Source organism: Micrasema longulum, unplaced genomic scaffold (assembly GCF_059751315.1).
Source record: "Micrasema longulum isolate JH-2025_06_02 unplaced genomic scaffold, ASM5975131v1 h1tg002148l, whole genome shotgun sequence".
NCBI classification, from domain to species: Eukaryota; Metazoa; Arthropoda; class Insecta; order Trichoptera; family Brachycentridae; genus Micrasema; species Micrasema longulum.
Window position 1 is genome coordinate 293901 of NW_028279313.1, and position 26286 is coordinate 320186.

The 26286-nt window shown below is 30.9% G+C and overlaps 2 protein-coding genes across 5 annotated transcripts; both read left to right on the forward strand.

The window, feature by feature from the left end:
• Nucleotides 1-379: 379 nt before the first annotated feature.
• On the forward strand, nt 380-2628 carry LOC148272921 (uncharacterized). The gene is made up of 2 exons (XM_088239395.1): nt 380-567; nt 644-2628. Exons 1-2 carry the CDS (start codon nt 477-479, stop codon nt 1888-1890), a joined length of 1338 nt encoding a protein of 445 aa, XP_088095521.1. The 5' UTR covers nt 380-476; the 3' UTR covers nt 1891-2628.
• Nucleotides 2629-4138: 1510 nt separating this feature from the next.
• LOC148272922 (FHIP family protein GK23746-like) lies at nt 4139-25237 on the forward strand. 4 transcript variants are annotated; one of them, XM_088239390.1, is made up of 15 exons: nt 4139-4560; nt 6630-6832; nt 9351-9505; nt 10931-11042; nt 11313-11476; nt 13465-13610; nt 14662-14748; nt 15787-15996; nt 16434-16799; nt 17899-18454; nt 19826-20004; nt 20080-20296; nt 23217-23369; nt 23917-23958; nt 24786-25203. In XM_088239390.1, the coding sequence occupies exons 1-15, from the start codon at nt 4408-4410 to the stop codon at nt 25052-25054; spliced, it is 3012 nt and encodes a 1003-aa protein (XP_088095516.1). In that variant the 5' UTR covers nt 4139-4407; the 3' UTR covers nt 25055-25203. The 4 variants fall into 4 exon arrangements, with proteins under 4 accessions (XP_088095516.1, XP_088095517.1, XP_088095519.1 ...); XM_088239393.1 differs by having other exon boundaries at nt 4154-4560; nt 15829-15996; XM_088239391.1 differs by lacking the exon at nt 23917-23958 and having other exon boundaries at nt 24786-25237.
• The last annotated feature ends 1049 nt before the right edge of the window (nt 25238-26286 follow it).

Genomic DNA, 26286 nt, shown 5'->3' on the forward strand with positions numbered 1-26286 from the left:
GGAAGATTAAAATTTAAATCAGGTACTGGAGGAACCGATAAACACGACTCTTGTTTCGGGAAGCAATGCAAGAGCAAAAGAGAGGAGAGCCTATTTCACTGCGTTATATAGTTTTTGTAGGTAGCTCCACATATAAACCAAAATATGTGTTTAATGCACTGGAACTTACCCACTGAGCAACAAAAAATTTAAACGAATTGGATAAAGTAAGGTTGGTACATATCTGGTAGGTACTTAATTATTTTATTTGCGTAAGTAGGTTGGTATGCTGAATTCCTTAATATTTTTCTTTATTTGAATATAAAAGTGACATTTTCTGTAGTTGTAAATATCTTTGCAGTCAGAGATAACTATTATTAACTATTATTTGTAGAACTATTACTAGTTTTTGCAGTCAGTTTTCTATTGTAACGTTATTATATAGGCAAATTAAGTATTTTACATTTTCAAAATTATTTGTTTTTATAATAAACGAGATGAATTACACAAACTTTGGAATATGTTTTCCTTCAATGTGTTGCAAATACAGGTGTAATGATTTCCCTGCAGTTCGAGAGTTTCATAAAGGTTAGATTTCAACAAGTTAAATACAATTTATTGCCAATTATTAATACCAACCCATAGATTGCTGTGTTATTTGCAGAAAACGCATGTTTGCATGATACAAATTATGGATTTGATGACTTTCAACCCATTGAAAACATAAATATTTCAACTGCGCGTGATATAAAACACGCTAAGATAAAAAACAAGCATACTAAGCGTAATATATTTAAAAGATACAGAAAACCAGAGATTTCATCGTTCAAAAAGAAAGAAGTTAAATGTTCCTGTTTTTGTAACCCCCCTATCATTAATGCATATTACTTGAAAACAGACCAGGAAAAAAATCTTTTTGGTTTATTTTTGGAAAACATCGATCTAAGTATTTTACTTACTCTGGCTTTGATAGATTCTATGAGGAACCAAAAACATCTGCGCATATTGGAAATATCCATGTGCAGAGCTTCAGCAAACGCTATACATGGATTGAATAAACTTATCCTGATTACAAGTATAACCGAACTGTGCCTGGATAATTGTCACATGCCGGAATTAAACTGTACAAGCCTACTTTTGGAAACAAAATCATTGCAAAAACTATCTCTTATAAACTGTCGCATAAATGATTGTGGCGTAAAACTAATTGCCAAAGAGCTCTCATATCCTAAACCAGCAGCTCAGCATTTGCAAATACTAAATTTATCATCAAACGTGATTACAAATTCGGGAGCTATTTACTTATCCGAAGCTCTTCGATCTAACAGGCACCTTATAACTCTTGACCTCGCTAACAACGTAATAAAAGACGACGGCTGCTGTCATATAGCTAAATCCCTAAGATGTTTTTGTTTGACTGAAGAAGAAATAGCTTGGAAAAAAGAAGTCGGTTATAAAACTTTAATCGAAAACAATGATTTATTTGAAAAATACGTCAATATTATACTATCTAATAATGCCGAAAAAAAATCTGTAGATACCTTTGGAAATGAATCATCATTATTTTTTTGTTACAGTGAAAGAAAAATAATAACACCGCTTGTTCTAAACACTTGTGAAGAACTATTGATTGACGAAATAATTGAAAAATCCTTGGAAGAAAAAGAATACCCTTTTCGTTACTCTGAACTTTTTTTTCTTGATTTAAATATTTTTTGCAAGGGAAATTATCATTTACGCAATTTAAATTTAGCGTTTAATTATATAGGACCTCGAGGTATACGATGTTTAATTAAATCTGTCGAATACCGAGTAGAAAATGAAAGAAACGAAATTCCATCAATTATAGTAGAGGGCAATCCAAATGTTAATAGTCATCCTGAGTATCATATTTTCTCCCTCAAAATGTAATCTTCGAGCTTCAAATAAATACTGACGTAATAATTAATTCAGCTTTAAAATAAATGCAAAACGTTTCCTCAGATTCTTTCACATACTTTATTTTAAACTTTTTTTTTAATTTTCCGACAGTAAAGAGTCGGTAGAGTAATAATTAATATTGTAAAGTAAACAAAAATTAATGATTGGAGCGATATTTTTCATTCTTTATAAAGATAATGTTTGAATTTTTACAATAAAAGGTGTGTTTTGAGATGGATTGTTACTGACTAATGAATTATAATATAATTGAAATCCACTGGGATCGATTGAACGCTTTCAAAACAGCGGGGTTTATAATTGCACAATGAATTTCCTACGACGTCAGTTATGGCAATTTTCTTTTATTGAATTTTGATTTACTTTATACAATGTTGGTACAACAATACCGTTGGTAATTTAAGGAAAAAAACTATTTTTCAACCTCATTCACAATTATTTTGAACTTGCTTAACAACTTACATAATTTACTGAATTTCTTCGAGACGAATTTTCACGGTCAATTAGATGAAAATTGACTTATTTCTGGATTCAAACGACGCACGGCACAGTAACCTATAAAAAGCAAATTTGCTTTCCTGTGATAGGCCGGTTAGGTACTCAGTTAATATTTACCTAAATATCATATTTTTATTAAGGTACTTTGAGTACCAACAAATCTAACCAAGTTTTTGTACCCATTTCAAATAAAAAATTTAATGTATTATTTTAGTCGTAAATCAAAACGTGCTAGAAAATAGGAATCAAGTTGTGACAGAACGGGATTCAAACCTTGAACTTTTGAAATGTCAGTCCGCGATATTGCCACGGTACCACCCCCTATTGTAATTATTAGTATTCTTTAAATTTTAAATTAGAAATTCTAAAATGGTATTTTTCAATACCGGTACATAATATTATATTTTGATTTCTATTTTATATATCTTTAGCTTTTTTATTTTCTATTGAATATGTTTAAGAATTTTAATTATGAAAATAAAACTTTTATTTTATAGGTTGGTTGGAAGAAATTGCCATTTGGTAATAAGCCCGCCAATGTAAAATTAAAATTATGTACTAAAAGTTAAATAAATAAAATAAAATACAAATCAAGCTACAAATTGTTTTTTATTAAATTTAAAAACAACGACAATTTATAAAAATATACCTAATATTCTTCCCATAGCGCATGGTAAAATAAAAAAACTTAGAATGACCATATATTATTTATTGCTGTCATTTTGTGACTTCACTTCAGCCGATCATTTTTTCAGTACGTTGTGATTTCTGCGTTCATAGTTCATAGCGTAAGTTTCGTAAATTGTAACTGAGTTTCACATCCACGGAAAATCCGTTTACTTGAGAAAAGCCGCATCCGCATTAATTATTGGATGCGTACCTTTTATTTTACTACATACAGTACATACGTAGTTTTTAATTATGTTTAGGAATATTGAAGTTTAAAGTGTTATAAACATTGATCATTATACAATTTTATTGATTCAAATGTTATAAACATTTATTAATATCTACTTGCGAAAATAAAAATCGATAACCTTAAAAAAATATCGCCGCCGTTTCCGGATAATAATTATTAATATTCAATACTTATATAAGATTAATCTTATACTTAGTGTTTATTCGTAATCTAAGAATTGTGTAATTATTTAATAGTTTCTCTGGGTTATTTTGTATGTGGAATACTTGTTAACTTAGTAACAAAGAAGTTTATTTGCTATACGCGCGTAACGTTTTATTTATATGATGTTTGATCTTTTTTACAGCAGCTTGTTTTAAAATTGAACAACTGAAATATTATATATTGTACTATTTTTAAATTTATTTCTTGAAATAAGTAGGTCATTAAAATATTTTTAAAAAAACATTAATAGGTATAATATGGCGTGTTCTAATAGATATGATAGGTAGGTTTATATTATATACCGAATTATCACTAGGTATAAAATTAAATTTTGTTACTGCTTTCGTTTATTAAAAGTTAAAACGTCGCAAAAATACTGTTTTTTTTATATTACAACTTGTCTATGTCATATTTTGTTTATAAAAAATACATAATTTTCCTTGAAAATTGTTTGTGCTTCTTTTTCTTTACTGATTCTCCAAACATCCGAATCCGCGGACGTCGAAAAGTCACATCCGTTACATACTACTACGAAGGATGAAAAAGAAGAAGACCCTCATAAAAACAATGTTGTCTATGTTTGTTGTGGAAAAAGAAAATATTTCATTATTGTCTATGATATTCCATTTGTCACTTGGTGTCTGCTGTGGGTTTTAATGATAAATGATAACGTTATCGAAAATGTCCTCGTAATACTTATACGGTTCAAACTATTGTATTTTTACTCAGTTTGCGAACTGTGGTTGTGATATGCATAAGTGCCAATGGTTTATTTTTACGTTTTAATGTGTTTTTGACGTAAGTAGTATTCATGTTGGGATACAAGGACTTTTGACAGAAAGTCATTTTGATCACCAAATGATGCAGCAATGAGCTGGTTGAGGTCCAGCCCTTTGCGGGCTAGTTTTTCTAGGCAGCCATCAAGATCTATAGATGCTGCCACTAAATGCGATCCCGGAGCTTGCTATGAATCGTTTTGTAAACACTGGCAACAGGCAGAAGAAATAATTCTAAGAAGTCAGGTGAGTTACACATGTAAACCTACCAACATTAACTTTAACATTACATTTTCGTTTACAACGGCCTTAAATTTGCACCTTAATTTATTGCTCGTAAATCCTTGAAATTCGTGGTAGAGGCTATCAATTTGACATAGAATTTTCAAATTGCACAAACATGATTTTAAGCCATTATTTATTTGCTGAAGGATGCAATTTTTATAAATAGTTGAAGCAAAATATGCATTTATATTTTATGTCGTTTATAATAGAAAATATTGAGAAAACCAATTTTAGGTTAGGTAAGTAGAACTACTTTATTTTACTAATAAAAAGGCCTTTATTATCTTTTCTCACAATTCATACAAATAAAAACATAAACAGAAATAAATTAATATTTGAGATACTGTTGAATCCAGAACGGCACAAATACCTCATACGAAAACAACATTAAATTATTTAAGTAGGTAAATTAAAAATATTGCATCCCAATAAGCCATCTCTTTATAGTAAGTCCTGTGTTGTAAAACATACAATCAGTAATACCTAAATAAGAATTAAAAATTAGATCATTTCTCGTCTCCAGTTTACTAAGAAAAGATTAATTTTATTCACAATAACAAAGTTTAGTGTCACCAGTTCAGGACATCATAACTTACTCGATGAATTAAAAAAACTGTTAAACACTAATTTTTAAATATTGAAATTTTCATGTCTATAAATAGTCCAGATCTTGTCTCGATGTCCCTTATGTATGTCAATGCTTCTTTTCTTTTTTTTTTATGTTTTAAACTATTCTTTTATTGTAATATTTAAACCCTATAAATTGTATACATGGACAATGTCCGTTAATAAATAAATAAATAAACTTTACCGAAAAACCTAACTATCCCCACAGATTTCTAAAATAAAATCAACTTGAATTTCCATCATATCAAGATAGTCAATCGTTATATCAAAACTTTCAGCCCCCACTACAGTTTTTCTCGATTTTGAAATTTAATGACTTATCACTGTATGAATATTTAATTACATAAGAAACTTTTAGAAATAATGCACGAAAAAAATCTAAAGATGATTAATAAATACATTATAGTCCTTAAAATATAGCTTGGTTAGAATGACAGCTGTCAAACTAATTTCTTTAGTGATGGGAAATTACTGATCACTGATCTAATCGATTATATCAGTTATTTCATGCAATCATGAAACTCTGTTTCCGAAAATTGATATAAAAAACACAAAAACAAGCCTATTATAGTTTGTTTTACACAATTATTCACCAAAAAATAAGACATTTATACTTTTTTCATGAACAACATCAAACAAACTATTTTTTTATTCGATCAATTTGTCCCATCTCTTATGTTTTGGCAAAATGATGTAACCTTGTAAGAACGTCTTTAATAATTCGGTTTATTTTAGTTTTAATGTTGATTTATGTGTCAAGCTTTGTATTAAAAAAATAAGTTAACATGCCAGATACGAATGATTTTTCGTGTGTCAATATAAATAACTCCTTTGACGTTACTACAAAGTTATGTCGTCACTTTTTCTGACAAATGTCATTCTATTCGAGCTATATTTTAAGGACTATAGGAATGCACATTTTAGAGCATAATTGTATCCAGCTTATCAGTTGGCCAATTATAAACACGCCAAATGACAACATTAATTTTGTCTCATGGGTGTTCCTATTGTGATTCCTACTAAACCCAGCGTGACACACACGGACGTATTTAAAGCTTCCACTCAGGGGGTATTCTAGAACAAATATAGAAAGTAAATATAGCCAATGACAGGTTATAAGCCCTGTGGTTTAAGTGGCCACTCACATAATGATCTAGACTTGTGAGAAAAATACTTTATATTCAAGTAAGTAACCGATTAACGATGGAAGAAATGAAAAATATGGATGTTCAAACATTGGCAAAATGGTGAATGTTACACAGTGTGTAAAGTGGCCACTTAAACCAGCCAATGACAGGTCATAAGCCCTGTAGATGCCTAGACTTCCATATTCCCTTTTCTGAGGTATTCTCCATCCCTGTTGTAATTTGTTAAGATTAATAAACAGTTGTTTTGTGTACCAGGGTTCAATTTTTCCATCTCACGATGATGTCCTCGGAGTAGTGAGTCACCTAGAGCACCTTGTCACCCTTCTGCTTCTGGAGATCCGCCACAATGGGACCGGGGAGGGGCGCAGTGATCTCGGGAGGGGGGGAGTATGCCTGGAACATCTTCTCAGTGAGAACCTTCTAGAAAAACTGTACGAGTGGGGCATAAGGACAGGAAGGTAAGAAATACTTGACTGTTAGGCTAACCTCACATGGGAGCTTACTTCATTGGCTGATAATGGAAGTATTTTGTGTCTCGTGACGGATCTTAAAATGGGTCGATTTTTACAGTCTTCATACAGTGTAAACCCAATGTTTTATCTTTGAACGGCCGATGAAGTAAGCTTCCATGCGCAGCTAACCTTACTTCAAATGAAATAAGAGAATGAAAAAAAATGTGTGTTTTGTAACTTTGTATTTTTTGTTATTGGATTTTGAAAATAAAGAAAAAATAGGAATAACTGTTTCTCAATTGGTAAACTTTTATCAACAATATTCCTTATCCTAATCTTTTGGGATTTTATCAAGATCGACAAATATTTTATTAAAAGATGAGCTGCGAGAACCTTTTTAAGAACATAACATGGTAGGCTGGGCATTTACAAGGCTCGTGACATATCATTGTCTGGTTTAAGTGATTGCTTTACACACTGTGTTATATTTATCGTTTTGCCTATGTTTGAGAGTAAACAGCTGTGGTTTGAATTATTTTTAAAAAATCAAGTACAAATTTAGACCAATTTTTCTTTTGATCAGTCTGTTATTTTGGTTGGCAGAAATATATAAACCGGGTTATGGTCCCGTGGCTAGTGCCATGGACTCACGAATCAAAGTTCTGATATTCCCACCCGGCTCTACCACAACTTGTTTTCCATTTTCTAGTAGTAAGTTACTTACAACTCTTAGAAAATGGTTCTCAAAATTTATGTTTGGGTAAATTATAAGAATGCAAATGTTTCCATTTAAAAATAAAATAAAATATATCTTTTAGCAACAAGCCCGCCAAAGTGCATGTATTTTTTGTACTTAAAGTTTCAAAATAAATAAAAGAAAAGAAAGAAATATGTAAGTTTAGGCATTTTCCGGGCTTATGTCCTTTAAAAAATACTGTAGGTCACTTAGCATACTGTGTAAAATGATCACTTAAATCAGTTTATAGCAGGTTTTTAAGTCCTGTAAATGCCTAGGCTTACGCATATCCGTTTTTTCTTAAAAGTTCCCCGTCATCGGTCAAATAAATTTCCACTTGGGTTAGTAATAAAAATAATATTTTTTTTACTGTATTACCCTCTAAGACTTTATTTTAACTCCATTCAATTTTTAAAACATGCAGAATGTAGCTGATTATAAAAGAGGTTAACTTATAACATTTGCATGTTCTTTGCTTATCAGTATTAAGTGCCAAGTTAATTTATATTTATAGTTTATTTATTTCTGTGTTCTTTTAAACACTATTGTAATACTGTGAAAGTATTTATTTTAGCGTTTTTTGTTTATTTTATTTGGTTAGATGGATGTGTTATCAAAACAGTTACAGATAAAGTGTATATTAATAAGGAATCGGTATCATATTCAATTATTAATAATGCTTTATCTACTTTTTAATATCTACTGGAATCATATATATTAATATTAGTTGTTTGCATTGTCTTATCTACTTAATTCCATAAAACGAATATAATTAACTTTCTTATTTACGAATAACTTTTAACATGATGCGTGCTGTCTAGAAGTCTAGTCTATACTCTGTCAAAACGAAATTTCAACTATCAATTTCTTGTATAATGTCAGTTGGCCCCGTGGTGTAGTGGTCAGCACGTTTGCCTACCACGCAAAAGGTCTCGGGTTTGATTCCCGATATCGTTGACATGAAATATTTATTTATAAAGGTGTTTTTACACAAAAATATTCAATAATCCCCTAGACTGGCCCTGAAGCGTATGACTGATCATCATACCTTTATGTAACAAAAATAATCAAGATACGCTGCGATTGGTGTACCAATGCAGTGCCCTATGCACTATTAGGTGCGGAAAGGGAATGGTGATAATAATGCCAGTGCTCCTAAATAGGTGCGAAACCTGGCACCTCACCAAAACACCAAACTTGTGCTGCCGATGCCTCAGGAGAGCCTTAATCCAAGTTTCCTCTTCACACCTGTGGCTCCCATCATCCCGGCAGGCCGTAGATCTTTCCACTTTATTAGGTAAAACGAAGGATTGACGTGAGAAGAGGCGAGAGTGCTGGCTAGCAATACTGTCTCCTGAAGGCGTCTGGTGATGTCCACACGCTCCATTTAGGGGCGGATGTGGAAAAAGATCGACATATCACTCTGCCTTTGCACACATGATACATTGATAGTGAATATGGGAAACTGAAGAAAGACACAAGTCTTAATGAACAGTTTCGGGAAAGGGGTGGGTGCTTTCATTGCCTGTGCATGTTTAAATAATTACTATAATTAATTTTCAATGCATTTTTCTTATGAGTCACTATGCATAGGCTATACATTGGTGGATTTTTTCTCTATGATTTGGTTATTTTCTTCCATAGTAATAAAGCCTGTACAAGAAAGAAACTTTCAATTAAAAAATCATTAAACCAGCTTGGTAAATACATCGACCTCAATATAAACAATCAATGGTTTTAATTTTTTAATCGTGCATCAATTCATTGGTTTTCATTTTTCTTTTTTAGATATCTGAATGCTGTTCGTTTAGAGCAGATGAAACTATATTCTCTGTTGGTTACTCATGCTGGACAGCAACTACTCTGTGCCGAACCCTTTCTCCGGCCTCTTTTAAAACTTCTCTCCAGTTTTCGATCTGAACTTCCCACTGGAGATGTTGAAGGTACCATTATAGTTAAATTTACGTATCTTCTAAAGAAAACATTTATGCCCTACATAAAATGATGATTTTGTATGTAAAATATATAATATACATTTCTTTTTTTAAATATTAGACTAACCAAATTGTTATTTCGTATAACGTGTCCAATATCATTATTCATGGAATTTGAGTGCAGAAAAAAATGGTTTACAATATTCAAGTTTGTTAGTGAAATTACTTGTGGACGATCATTGCAATTTATTATAAAAATAACAGGCAAGTGAAAGTTAAATCAACAAATTTGGAATAACCAGTGACCGGAAAGATACCAGTCTCGAAGATGTCACGAAAATGATGAAACCAGTCACTGGTTATTCTAAATTTGTGGATTTAAGTATCACTCATCTTTCATTTTTGTAATAAATTTAAATGGTTTTCATATACTCACACTTGGTCTGTTACTTTTCGAAATTCAATAATCTCAATTTCTGCATTTTTTCAGATCTCAAAAATGAACATTTTTTTATTCGGATTAATTTTAATAAATATTTTTTCTTGATTTTGTAAAACTGTACTTACTTAGATTTTTCACATAGATACTTAATTTTTTTATTCATATACATGGCACGCAGTGCCTTTTACCTTACAAAAATAAACGCTAAGAATATAAACTAAACCAAAAAATAAAAAAGTACACATATACATAAATATTATAACACAGCTGTTTCATATAAAAAACATACTTACTGATTATATTTTAAAAAATAAAACCATTATATGTGCCTATCGCTAGCCCAAAGCAACAGTGAAATATCTCTGAAGAACAGGTTCTGCGATAATTGGACTTTGAGGTGTGCGAAGGGTCTGACTGAATTAAATTATTTGAAGTAGAGTATAAATACTAAATTTTCACACAGGCTTATTATCTAACTTCAATATTTTATCATTTGAAAACATTCATTTATTAACATATCTGCATATGTATCCCAAAATCGGATATTTCCGGTTTATCTCACTGTTGCTTCAGGATGGTGATATAAAAATTATAAAGTGTAAAAAAAAGAAATATCATTTTTAATATCATACAAAATAAAATATGTATTTTTGTAAAGTTACAAAATATAACTGTACTTAATAAAAAGAGCAAAAATAATTTTTACATGTTAAAAAATTACAGTCCAATAAAGCATACACAATAATATACAACACTACTCATTCCCGTACTGGATAGTGCAAGTTTTGTTCATATTTTGATAAAAGCAAATCTTATCAGAGTTGATGCATTGTGATTTTATAACATACAGATAACGTACAAGTACATTGCTTTAGGCCTGAATATTAAAGATTTCACTGTGATTTTTTCATGATTTTGAATCTTTTTGAGAACCTAATGGTCCATGATTCAACTCATGATTTCTGATATTATATTTTCTTTGTTTTTTTTAGGTCGTCTCGTTTGCTTGCTCGAGCAACTGTGTGTTGTTTTGATGCAAAACTCTAAATTTGTGGATCTGTTTTTTTACCCCACTGCACATAGTCAAGATAAACAGATGTCATGGTATGTTCAAAATATGTTTATATTTTGATCATATTGATAACTAATCAATCCACGCATGTATTTTTTTTATTAAGAAATTTTAATCAACCTCCGCCTATCATTTCTCACAAAATAAAAATTAAGGATTCTACTCAAAATTCATTTATCTTAATGAATAACCACAAAATTACTGCTTCAAATATAAATTTTATAAAATGATTTCTCCTTAAATTTTACTGGTTTTTATAAACGCGCATCATTTAAATGCTTGAATTGTTGTGTTTTATCCAGTTTTGTACCAGTAACACTTCTTCTATCATACGTACATCGCGAGGGACCTGTCGGCCAGCAAGCAAGAGCTGCTCTTCTTCTCTGCGCCCAAATTTCTGCCAAAAACGAAGCCGTGGCAGAGTTTATCTCCCACCGGTCCAATGTCTGCCCAGTTCTAGCGACAGGTAAAATAGTTGTGAGCTGTACTATTAATTTATTTATGTTACAATTGTAGTCAGCGAAATTAGCCGTGGAGTCCTGGTGCCGGCCCTTATGTAGAGAAGCGATGTATGGAGAGGGATGTGTGGTAAAACTATGTAAAATAGGTGCACAAATGTCGAAATCCGTGCATCGTTTAAGGCTGAGATAAGCATTATCAACAAAATCATGAAAGGTGTTCTACGTTGGTTCGAACATGTAGACCGAATGGACGGCTAAAGATTGACTAAAAAGATTTACGGTGTGAATGTTGATGGATGCAGAAAACGAGGAAGACCAAAAAAGATTTAGTATTACTTAATCCAACAAATACTTGAAGATCGACCTGTCAAAAGTTGGAATACCCAGCGTGCATACATGAGTAGATGTATGAATATAAAAGAAGTGAGGTCTGTATTCAATGACAGAGGGATATGGCGTTCTATCCTCTCTGTTAGTTTGTTATAGTCAACATCACTTCATCTTTCCATTACATAATGTTCGATGTCCCCGTTGAACATATTAAGTTCTCTAAAACTAATGTCATTTCAAGAGAAGTGTACAAGTTTGGATTTTGTCTAAGGGAAGAGACCATCGCAGGAGACTGCTGCGAGACATATCATAAGTATTAAGTGTACTATCCAGATGTTTATTAAAATTTATGTTTATGTAATAATTCTTATTTTTAGTATTTTTTAATAATAAGCATGCCTTAGAGTTAGGGATATGTTTTTTTTTTTTTTGTAATGTGTATCTATATAAATAAATAATAATGACAGACTGTGTGAATCAGGAGGAATAACTCTTCAAATGCATCTTATGACAATTAATAAACATATCCTTACGCATGTGGATACCCACTTGAAATACACATAGGTAAATCAACAACCAACTCCCATAACATGCAAAAGAAGACAGCTACTGAACTGCCCATATGTACAGAAAAATATGCTTATGTGCAGAATTGATTAGCTTGCAAATAGTACTCAGCAAGTGAATTGCCTTATCAATTGCTTTCTGATACATAGTACATCTAAAGATCTCTGCATCCTTTTAAAACAGAAAACTAAATCAGATCACTTGTGATGGAGGCATTTTTTTTAGAAATCACTTAGAGCCGGTTGCACCAAAGAAAATTTAAACTTAAATAATTAGTTGGTTTTTGTCAAAATGGACAAATTTTGTTGCTTGAAAACTTGAGATAGAACAACTCAATTTTACAAAAACGCTACAATTATTTAACTTTAAAACTGATTAACCTTTTGTGGTGCAACTGCTTCTTAATTTAATAGAAAGCATTTCATTCAAAAGCATCAGGTGTTCATAAATAAATGGCAACCCATCTCAGGGCACTAGCATAGAAGGCACTCGTCAATTTAACATTTCTTAGTACATTGTATGTACTTATCTAGAGTTAACTGTATGTCCTATTGATTGCTTGGTCTGACCCTTTGACCCCCATTGAAGGGCCAGGAGAATTTAGTGAATTTAATTTATTGTCTGTTATGCATCACGCACATCTACAGTATGTTGTGAAACTTCTCTGAAATATATGTAAATGAACACATTTCAAATAGACTTACCTATATCATTTACAGTATATTTTGAAAATAATTGCAAATGTGCATTACAGAAATTCACAGATTTTGTAGAGCAAAAAAAAATGTGGTTAAAATGAATACAGGGATTTAAAAAATCAAAATTGTTACTTAATCATAGTGCTGTCAAAATATCATGATAGAAATTTGGAAAAAAATCTTGCAATTTCGGAAATTTATTGTTTTTTTTATAAAACAATCCTGAAATCAATAAAATGTTATCCTCCATAATGCAAATGTATTCCTTCAATTGAAAAATAAACGGTCCATAAAAAATCCAGTGTAATATCTACAGTCCACACAGTACCAGATTTTACTCTACTCATTAAATAAAATTGTAAATAAACAAATAAATAATATTATTGTTTTGTTTCCAGGCCTGAGTGGTTTGTACTGCTCCCTCCCACGGTTTGTAGATGTCACACAACCTGACTGGCACCGATTAACACCCGACGATGTTAATGACATTGACAAACTAGGCATTTTCATGAATTCTTTGGAATTCTGTAATGCAGTTGCACAGGTATGAAAATATCTTCATACATGAATAATCGAATAATTTCTTTTTTTTGTCTGGGGCCTTATGCTGGAAAGACATGACATGTTATCACCCACTCACCAATAGTTATCTCGAGGACCTTGTGAAATTGCTCTTCTTGAAAATCCTTCGACAATTTAACTATAAAAATAATAAAAAGTGGCAACACTTACAAATACGTATTTATCTATGGCTTTCATGTCATTTTTAAACTTCAATTGTATTCCATTATGTGCTTTTTTAGTTATCAAACTTGCTCCTTTGGGTATTTTGTGCATGTTATACTTTTACGACAAAATAAATTGTTTTACTGAGATACAGCAACATTTAAAATCTTTGTTTATTCTATATAACACACATTGACATGTTATACGAAATATGTAATACCTATTTGTGTAATGGATTTAAAACCTTATTATTTATTTAATATACACATTATCTCAAATATATATTTTAACATCAACGAACGATAAAATAATTTTAAAATAGTGTTTTATTTCAGAAGCGATTGGAAATATGTATACATATATTATTCGCACATTTCTCGGTACACCAACATCATAACATTCAGCACTGCCTTAAATTTTATATTATATTAGTTAAATTAAATTTTATATGAAGAAACTTTGACAGCTGAAGGTACGATGTCGCATTCGACTGTCAATGTCGAGTGCTTTGGGGCACTCAAGATAAATTAGACTGGTTTTTGATCGACTTTACTCGCACGGGAGGTTCTAGGATACTGTCACTCGTCAATTTACATAAGTCACATGCAATTCTTAAGAGGAATGGGTTCAGCATAAGGCCCCTGCTAGTTTAGAAGTCAGTGCATTTGCCTCCCATACAGAAGATCTCGGGTTTGATTCTATAATATACATTTTGAAAATGCTGTTTTTCTGGCACCTGAAACGTAAGACTTGTTATCATCTTACCTTCCTGTAATAAATGACCTGCACTGCATTTGGTATACCAATGCAGATTTATACCTCTTGCAATCAGCTTAGAAATAATTTATTTAAATTAAATGTTTGTATAGGTGGCGCATCCATTGATTCAACAGCAGTTACTAGATTTCCTTTATCAAGGTTTCCTATTGCCAGTAATGGGTCCAGCTCTCTTACAGGTAATTAACAATCAAACACTTATGTATTTACTATAAGATAAGAAACTAAATACATATATTTGAATAATAATATAATTAAATTATTTAACAATTTATTTTTCAAAATTTTAAATTTACAGATATTTTTTTTTTGTAAATTACTTTCATATTGTTTTGTGGTGTGTGTTGGAGTGAGAAATATTTCATCTTATTCGCACCAATACAAATCCTCACATCTTCCCAAATTATTGTGAATACAATCCTTTCTCCGCTTTCATCCTACCAACTAATCACCTTATATAGTTCGGGTATTAGAAAATCTTTTACTTTGATAAAATCCACCACAGTATTCCAACTATCGTATTATTTTTATGCACTCTTACCTGATTTGTTTATTCATTTATTAACGCCCAGAGAGCTCTTACAATATTTAGTCAAGAAGTACATAAAGTATCATAGCAATTGACATAAAATAGAATCATAATTATTTCACTGATATATTAATAATTACATAAAAAAGAAAAAGGAAATAAGCAAAGATGAATAGAAATCAAAAAGAGGAGAATTGAGGGGATGGCCATTCAATGGAAAGGATAGCTAATTTAATAGCAGCTGGAGTGGTGTGGAGCAAGTCCAACAGCTCAGCATAATTATTAGCTTTTCTGTGTAACTGTTTGTTGTTGAAAAAAATATATTTAATTTGTTAATATTGTTTGTCTATTTGGATGTATATTTTGTGACACAACCTATATCTGTATTACTGTTTAATTTTTATTGTCATGGTGTGGTTTGGGAACATTTTATTTTATGTGGCTTAGTACTTTTTTTACTCCATTGCTGTAAATAAGCGTTGGCTTGTTATATATAATACAATTTTTTTCGTCTCGGTGTTGGTCTTCCTATCTATATTTTATCAAAGCTTGGATTTTGTTGAATTTCGGGAGGAATTGGCCTATGGACTCTCTTCTGTGTTGGAGTTTAGCATCTTTGTCGGTTTGGGATTAGTGTAAGGCGCAAGCCATCCGTACTAACAGTCCACATGTTCCCGCAACCGACCAGACCAAGCGTGCCATCGCCTCTACGAGAGCCCAATACTTGCAGACTGGCGTGGATGAACAGATAGCCGCTATCGCATACTTCGAGCTCGTCCTGCGCTCGGTTAGTGAACCCGGCCTTCTCAAATCTCTGGTGAGATTCTTACTAGACAACAGCTACGATGGAGCCAACATTTTGGACACCATTGTGCCTCTTATTGACGGAGAAGCAAGGGTGAGTAATTTTAAAATATAAATAAATTAGATTTTGTAATTCCATCCTTAGCAAGAAAACAGCTACTCCCAGAAGTGTATTATTGCTATGGAATCAAAACTGTGTTTACTTTAAAAAAAACATGATTAGGACAAATGATTTTTTCTTGTAATTGATTTATTTATGAATCATTTTATGAAAAATCATAGACCTGTTTTCTTCTCAGGGAGAGCAGTACATCACACTTTGTATATATTTAGATTTTAGTTAACATTAAACTTCCATTGTAGATAATCCATAAATATACAATTTACGTAGGTATGATTGAAATATTCCTTGATGTACTCTTTTTTATGTTTATTGTCTCATATTAATTCACACATGTATGTATTCATTTAAATATTTATAATATTGTTCAGTATTTTACTTTATGCTTTAACTAAATCTTTTGTACACAGCTTTCCATTGTCACTATATCCATGTTTGAAACTCTCGTGGATCTTAATTGCGAGGATCTGATGCTAGAGATGGTGTTGAAATATTTGATCGGAGGTCACCACCTCATGGTTTCACACAGAAGAAAATCCTTGGATTGTGATTTGAACTGCAAAGCAACAAATATGATCCTCAACCTCTCTCCCGAATGTTGTATCACTAAACCTGTGAGCAATTATCCCGGGTCCAGGAGAAACAGTAGCACTGGAAGCAGGAAGCCATCTATATCAAGCATTGATCAAAATATGCATAGCTTGAGTTCGATCGGGGAACAGGGCACCATATATCCATCGCAAAAAAGTGTCAGTCAGTCAGTGTATGCTTATGGGGTGAGTTTTTTTTTTAACAATTGTAATTTTTTTTTATATATTTAAATATAATCTTTAAAAACATAATTGACTTATTTATTTTTATTATTTTTTAAATAAATATTTTTTTTTATAGGATTTATTACTGTAACTATAAACTAGTGTATTTTTTTATTTTAAATAATTCTCTACTTAGTAACATTTATATTTTAGTACATAAAATTTCTCTATAACTGTTATTTTTTTATTTACTGATGTTATTTTTCTTTTTTACTGTTGCATTCCATTTTGGTGTTATTTTTTATTTTACTTTAATTACATTATCGACAAAATTAAGAAAGGTCTTTTGCGATGGTTCGGTCATGTGGAGCGAATGAATGATGAAAGAACGGCTAAAAAGATTTATGATGCGAATGTGTCTGGTTGTAGAAGTCGAGGAAGGCCGAGAAAGACATGGCATGATCAAGTACAACAAATTCTTGAAAGTGGTCATGTGAAAAGTCGGAATAATCGACGTGCGTGCATGAGAAGATGTATGAATGTGAAGGAAGCAAAGGAAGTGTGCCAGGACAGAGTGGTGTGGCGTTCTATCCTCTCTGCCTACCCCTCTGGGGAAATGGCGTGATGGTTAGTTAGTTAGTTAGTTACTTTAATTAAATTCTTTAGTTTAAAGTATTGAATTAATGAATTGAATAACATAATTCTTTTTTTTTATAAACGATTCTTTGAAACCTTAATAAATGAATAAATATATATTCATCAATAATGAAAACATTCTCGATTTTCTAGTATTACATTATACAGTTTTTTTTTTTATTAATTGACCAGTTTCAAGGTTACTAAGTTAGTATAAACCCTGACAATGAGGTAGTTACCTCGAAACCTCGTTGCATATAACTCCGAATTAAAATTTTAATGAATACCTATTTCATAATTTCAATTGTTCTGTTCACGAGTTTTATTAGTAGTTTTATTTAACCCATTTTTTTTTTGCATAGACTTTCGATAAACGTACATTAGGAATAACATATAATTTATTTCCTAAACTACTGTGATAACATACAATTAATCTTGTGACAACTATTTATATAAAATGTATTGATTTTGTTGCAAACTTCAGCTACACACTAATGAGTCTTTGTATGGAAATTACCACGCTTACTTATGTGAAGCACGTCGAAAAATTCAATCCTGCAAAAGCAGTTGCAAATCGTGGAGCTCCAAATACAATGGCCATTCGAATGGACTTGCGAAAATTCCAAACGAAAAAGTTATTCTCTCCGTTGTTAAGGATTTCCAACTCGAGCACTCTAACTTGATTAAAGATGCTTCGTTCACTTTCGAAAATAATGAGAATGATGAAGGTTTGAGCGAGCCTCTTCCCCTTCACAATTTAGCCATAACTCCAACTGCCTACACAAGTAAAGAAGATGACAGTTTGCCATCGATCGGAGAGAGTAGTGGCTATGACAGTTTCAAGTACAAGAGTGAAGACCATCACGGAACACCTGAAGAAGAAAACATCAGTAATGAAGATGGAAAAGACTTTGCAGAAGACTCCTTCTGGAGACAGCCGGAGTCCATCGATCGGTTGTCTTCTCTGACCCATGAAAAAGTCAAGAGCTCTTTGGCAAAATGTGAGAGTGATTCTACTCAAATTGGGGATGTAAATATTGGTAAACATATTTATATTATTTTCATGCTCTAACATTTCTTAATTAGATAATGAGGAATTCCACTGTTTTATAATTTATTTATTTTCTATTAGCGTACTATTTAACTAAGCAAATTTTTTTTTTTTTTTTTGTGCGTTATTTACAGAGATATGATTTTTTAAAGTTACATTTATCAAATACCGCGCCAAATGACTGTAATCAGTGTGTCACTTTTCAGTAGTGACGTCATGAAACGGTTGGCGTTCTTACTTTCACTGACCGCGGTAAGTTGTATTTCTCCAGTCAATAACAAAACTGACAAGAATCTATGGAATATAGCTTTGATTACTTCATTTAGTTGATCGTAATTTGCTAATTTCTATGTTATGGTTGTTTTTACGAACGTTTCGATTTAGAAAAACCTAGAAAGTTGACATAATCCCTGGTTGAAAAAACAGTATAATGAAAATTATACTCTTTTTTTCTATGGTCAAAACGTTCCTTACAAGGTACGGGGACTTTAAAGCGGAAACCGGAAATACTACACGTAGATATAAAGAGTGACGTCATTATTTACTATTTTAAAATGAATACTATTTTTTATTTATTTTTGCGTGCGTTTTTGAGATATTTCATCCTACTCCAAAATTTTTAAATATTCACGTGTACACGAAAACATTTTAAAAATTTAAATCCGGGTTGGGCTGGAATTCCTCATTGCATTTTTGAATTATTTGGATTAAACCCCCCTTAAAAATTTCTCTAATATATTACATGAAGGCAAGATAATCAGTCTTACAATTAGATTCTAGTTTAGTAGTTGAAATGTTGCAATAAAAAAAAAACTTATGTACTCTTGTGAGAAAAAAAAGATACTTATAAAAAGTTCCATTCACAGTTGGTTTATAATATGGTTGTGGTTCCGTGGCTATTGTCCTGGACTCACAGATCAAAGGTCCGAGGTTTGCACCCCCGCTCTATCACAACTTGATTCCTATTTTCTAATAGTAAGTTATTTACAACTCGTTAAAAATGGCTCCCAAAATTGAAATGTTTGGGTAAATCTTTTTCTTTTTCAAAAAAAGTTTCCCCAAGCATAAGAACTGGTTTCTTTTTTTGTTGAGGAGCAAAATATTATACGCTGTAATAAATGTACCTTACTCATTGTAATATATTTAATTGAATATTTATTTTTTTTACAAATCATGAGAACTCAAATGTTTCTTTTAAAAAAACATTATTCCATTCAAAACCTCTGAGTATTTTTATTTTCTTTGGTATATTTAGTTTGGGAAACATTACTTTTTATAAAATATTTGTACCTTTGTAATAAATAAAATTATAAAAATTTACTCTCTGTATCGATTAAAATATATCTTGTGTCTTTTACAGGCCCTCTTTTAACGATTACCATGAATAAATTAGGAAGAATGTTAGAAAACGATGTGTATGTTAATCTCAGGCTAACCGGCCTCATTACAAGACTTGCTGTTTACCCGTTGCCTTTGTTGAGATCCTTCCTACTCTGCCCATGGATTGTTCTACAACCGTCTATAACTTCACTTTATCAAGTAAATATTACGACACTTTCTAATTTAAATAAAATAATGTCTTTTTATCGGTAACAATAACTTATCGTGTTACAGATTCTTGTTTCATTAAAACAAAAGATTGACGAATCCGTCCGGAATGAATCTGACATGTGCCGCCTTGTTGAAGAAGCTCAACAGTTCTTGATTGATCGTGAAATTCGTTTGACTAATGCGAGGAAAAATGCCATTGAGTTAATTGGGTCCAAAAATCAAATTAACGTTGACAGAAATAATTTGACGCCTACACACACTGCACAATATCAAAATTCAGGTATGTACAGTCAATTTAGTGACCTGTGATAATAACCCTATATTAAAGTAATGTAATGATTTGTGCAAGTTTGAACCAAGCTTCTATTATTACGATTAAAATTATAAAATCATTTTCTGTATTTAAAAAAATACAATTGAAGACCTCATTCTAAAAACATTGAATGTCCAAAATTTTTAATTATGATATTATTTGATTTTATTATTCTCTGTCTATGTGTCCGTTCAATCGTTCTTTCCAAATATTTATAAAAAAATATGTAACTCAAATTCACCGTTAAAAATACTATGTTTTTGTAAAAACAGCGGTTGTCCACATCAATTTGTTGGAAAACAAGAATTGAGGACAGTTTTCAAAATATCTACAAAAAAACCAAAATGTGTTTTTTTGCAGAAATCGATTCTTCTATATGAGATCTATCAATTGGTGAAATAAACATTTTGCAAAATGATATACGTGCGAAGTTGTAGCGAGTCAAATTGGATTGGATTGGATTATCATTTAACTGTGTAATAATATGACAATATTTCAGAAATAACATAGCTATGTTATTTATATATGTAGGCATATAAAATAAAACTTTTTTTTTTATATATTTGACGGACTTATGCAGTCCATTCTAACGATGGTAAATACAATTTCTTATAACAAATACAGGCACTAATTAAATAAAATACAACTTAATAAAATTAAAGCTAAGACAAAAAAAAATAAAAATTACTACCTCAAGACAAGATCCGGTCTATCTTAGTGAATTTTTAAAACTATAAAGACTTACACCAAAAAAGTCCAGATCTTGTCTTAGGTTTACAATACGACACAATCGGGACATTGGTACATGCAAGCCATAGTTTGTGCTGTGTTGATCGAGGAACAGCACATTATTATTTCGCAACCGGCGGATCGGAACATTGAATGCCACCTGTTCCAGTAACAATGGTACATCAATTAAGCCATTCAGCAAATTAAACATAAATATGGAGTCAATGTTATATCTACGTTTTTGTAGACTTGAGATTTTTAACATTGACTCCATTTCTCCGTAAGTGTAGTCTCCCCTCTCGAGGCCAATCATCCATGCTACTTTTCTTAGCAAACAATGTTGCGCCGATTCGATATGATTTATCCGGTCTGCGTAGAAGGGAGACCAGATGACGGATGCATATTCTAAAAGAGGGCAAACAAGTGAGCAATATAATGTTTTAACCGTGAACATATTAGTAAAGTCACTAGATGTCCTGCTAACAAAACCCAAGAGTTTTAGTGACTTGTTAATCATAGTATCAATATGTTCAATAAAGGTAAGTTTACAGTCCATGATAAATCCGAGGTCCTTAATAGACTTGTCTACATCTAAATTAATATTTTCTATTTTGTAATCAAAGGAGATAGGAATCATTATTAAATGAACATTTGAACATTTAATAATGATTTCACATAAAAGTAAACTTATATGTTATATTCCTAGCACAAATCAACTTTTGTATACATTCCTATCACAAAATATGTAAATATATTCTAAAGTTTTGATTTTTTTTAAATGAATAGTTCCACTTATTTTTATTATTGATTTCCAGTATACAAGTTATTTTTGTTTTTGTTAAAATCTTAGTAAAATTTTTATCACCAAAAACCTTCTCTTGAAACTTTACCTTTTTGTAGATATTTCGCTTTATAAAATCAATTAGTTTGAAAATAGCAAATTAATGTCCTCATCAATTTGTTTGAAAACAGAAAATATCCCTTCATCAACATTTCTACCACTAAGTAGTGCCACTATCACTCATTGTTCGACAGTTCAAAAGGTGTTCTGGATAGTCTGTTATATATATACATATATGTTTTTTCAGCAGTATTTATTGAATATTTTTACAAATCTTAATATGGAGAGTTCAACTACTGTACAAGTTTCTGAAAACCGCTATTTTTATTTCAACATTTCTTCATAGTTTGTTTACACTAGCGCTAAAAATATATTTATGATTATATTTCATTAAAATATTCAAAATCCATCGTATTCAGTTAAAACACTCTCCTGAAAAAAAATTGGTTTATGATATTTGAGGTTTTTTAAACAAGGTCTTTAATTTTTACCTATGATATAAAAAAAAAGTTTTTTTAAATATTTTTTTATTTGATATTGATTGTATTTTTATATTGCAAAAAATTATTTGTTCTGTAACCATTTCTTTAAAGAATATAGAAAAAATTATCTTTTGTTGACTTTTCTGGTATTTTATTATGCTAAAAAATCTTACAGTAGCAGATCTTGCTCCTGAAATTTGTTTTTCAGTCACCATTTTTATACATTTTTTTGTTACCAGCATTTTTGAAATAAACTAAATACATTCTCATTTTTCATAATGGGAATGAAACAGTGAATTTAAGTTGATAAGACTGAAAAAAAAATTGATGAAAAATTTGCAAAATATTTTGGGTTTGTGTGTCTGTACTAATAGCTTGAAATCAAACACAATTAACACTGTTTTACATTTGTGTAAAAACGTAATTGCATTAGCGTTATTTACTCTGATTGTGCTTCTAATAACTATCGATGCAACATCATTTGATAAACCTGCTCTTGGTCTTTCATGTCATTCCATTTTGTCATTGAGGACATAAATTCACTGTCAATATTTCACTCGGCTATTCTCAATTCTCAAGTTCATAATTGAGGATGCTCCGTATTCATTTTCTAATTCACTAGTTTTATATATATTCCCTGGTATTAAATATGTATACTTATTTATAAGATAAATAATAATTCTGGAAAAAATAACATCACTTTTATCATTATAGATGAATATTTTTTTTTGCCATCTGATCATTCAAGATTTTCCCCATAGTACCAATTATAACATTAATATATTATTATGATCTGTACTATTATATTTATTGTGTATTTCTTTAACCTTAACAGATATAGCTTCTCAGCCAAATAGTGGAACTTGGGAACAACAGTTGAGCACGCAACCTATTTCAATAAATGAGCCATTCAAAAGAAATGAGCCTAAAAGAAAAAGTCTTTCTTCTAGTTTTACCGCCATGTTTACTAGAAAAATCAACTCTGGAGGTAGGACACATTATAAAATACAAAATCCATAACTATTTAATTATTATTTCTTTAAAGAGACAACATTTTAATTAGATTCAAACATTTTGTATCTATTGCAATTGAAGGGCCTTTAACCAAATATTTATGTAAGTATATTCCGGTAGAGCCCATTCATATAATAAATCTGTTAAACATTTTTTTTTATTAAAAGATTATAAATCAAAAAAAAAATATTTCATTACAGTTACTAACATTTTATAGACAGCAGTTACGTATATATTAATCTAAAACATGAGCATTTTTTAATTAATAATCAGCGACTCTCAAAGCTGAAACAAAGTATAGTTTTCTAAGTTTTATTGCTAGAATAATCACATACTATAGAACACTGACAGTAAAATAGGGAAATGTCAGTCCCAAGACAAATGTATTAGTGACGCAGACAATATGTATTTTGAATGATGAATTTTGAAGAATATAATAATGTGACTGAAGTATTTGTGGTTTTATGACCTTATTATCTCCTTAATTTTTTGATCCTAACAATCAGTCTTAATTCCTTTAGCGGCTGCTGGTTTTGCCGCTATATACGAGTTTATTTCTGGCGGTAAATACAAACAATCCTAACTAAGAGTACTGTCCGTTTAGAATTCCCAGTGTTTGCGTACAAGTCAATTTACCAACAGTACCCCTGGCTATTGTTGCATCTAATTGGATTGATTTGCATGCCTGCATGTATCAGAATGAATTGTTTTTTGTTAAAATTCCAAGATAAAGTATAATTTATCTTTCATGTTTTTAAATATGAACTAAGTTATTCTTAAATATGTATGCTTTTGTGATGGATCCAAATAGCGTACTATTAGTTTATTTAAAAAATCCTTTTTATCTGTTTTAATAAATATGTGTCTTTAATTATATTTTGTATTTAGAAAACCCCCGACTTAATTTGTTCGCCTAGCATGTATTATAAAAGTTTTATTAACTAACAACTCTATTTTTGGGTATAAATATTGTATGTATACATATTTTGACGGTGAAGAGACAAAAATAACTAAGCAACATGTAGTCAACTTTACAGAAGAGCCAATTTATTTTTTAATAAATGAAAAACTCATGTTTTACATTTTTATTTAAATTGTGTAGGAATCACGCCAATATAATAGGTATGTACATGTTTTTTTTTTTATTAATTAAAAAAAAACTTTAATTGATTTTTCTGTAAAGTTGGCTGCATGTTGTTTAGTAATTTTTACCTTTCCACCGTTGATATTATTTATCATATACATTTAGATTTGTGTCAAATATTTATAGGCATGCTTTTTTTAGCATACAATTGTAAAGTTATGGGTTGATATTTTGTTTCTTTTTTACTAAATGTAAAAAATAAACACTGTTAACACGGCATTGGCTTAAACTTTGGAATTTTTTCAGGAAGTTCGGTTTCCCCTACAAACAGCGTCTCTCAAATAGAGAACTCGCACACGCCGAGAGGAATCACTAATTCTTTGCCATATAGTTCATTCACTGATGATAATCTTTGGCAGTCGTCAGAACTGAGAAAAGTCATTATAAACGCTCTCATCTTGGACGAGTGGCTTCGGGAACTGGGTGCATTGGCACAAGAACATGTCGTTAGTTCTATCAGCGACCTTGTAATCAACTCGGAGCATCAAGAGACAGCTCAAGCCAGAGTCTTATGATTGTTGCGTGTACAGGTGGAACCATTTTGTGTCATACTTGTGAGAAAGTAGTTTTAATTATATTTTTGTATCACGATTGCGACAAGGCAATATAATGCTTATTAATTTTAGTTTCGAACCATTGCCCATTAATAATTTACATTGTGTTCATCTTGATACCATAATCTCAATCAAATATCCACCCACCACCTGCTCATAATTATCATGTTTGTAACACTATGACTGCTTTCAAATTTAAGTGAAGATATTTATTATATAGTTACTTTTATGGCTTTTTTGTCTTGTTATTTTCTTTCTTGATTTGAAAATTATAAATTAATATTTATTTGATTGAATTAGTTTGAAATGCGAATAGTTTAATTGCAAAATTGTGTATCGATTTTTAAATAACCACATCTGACTGCCGTCAAAATTAGTATGATAAAGAAATATTCATGTGTAAATGTTAGTGCTAGTACAATACAAAGTGCAATTTTTAATCTACGTACTTTTTATCCAAGAGTTTGTGAAATTTTGCTCACTAGAATTATCAAATATTTTATAATTTTTAACAAAATCTTAGCACAATATTTTTCTTTGAGAGTTTCTTTGCCAGATTTTATGATGCTCTTTATAACTAGAAAACTCCAGGGTTATAATAACAATTAGTAATGTTTCATTTTTCGTCTTGTGTATTTTAGAATGTTGAATTCTGATGTGTTTTAATAATTTGTTTGTTTTCACGAGTGTAAATTACAGAATCTAAGGCTCTCGGTATATTTATAAGCTTGTCTTCAGTAAGAAGTGGTGCATATTCCTCAACTTTATGTTATCCATTACTCTAAAACATTTTGTGTTAGTTCAGTTTCAGTCCCCCCCTGATTTATAGGCACACGGTGGACTATTGATTCTGACATACAAATACTGGCAAATTATAAAGCTCGATAATCGAGCGGCGGATTACTGAAAGAGTATTCTATAAAATAACGCACTTCTTAGAAAAATGCCTAGAGAATGTATCTTTGTAAATTATATACATACGTATTTGACAATATTATTTTATCACTTACTTTCTGTCTAATAATCACATTTTTTTAAATAACCTTTTTCTATTTACGTAATATAGTATTACATATACTTGCACTTTTCAAACTTTTAATAGTCAAAACATACCTGTTTACATCATGATGCTTATAGCCAGTTGACCGCAAAAAGTTAAGTTGGAAAAGTTTAAAGTTAAATCATTGTTAGGT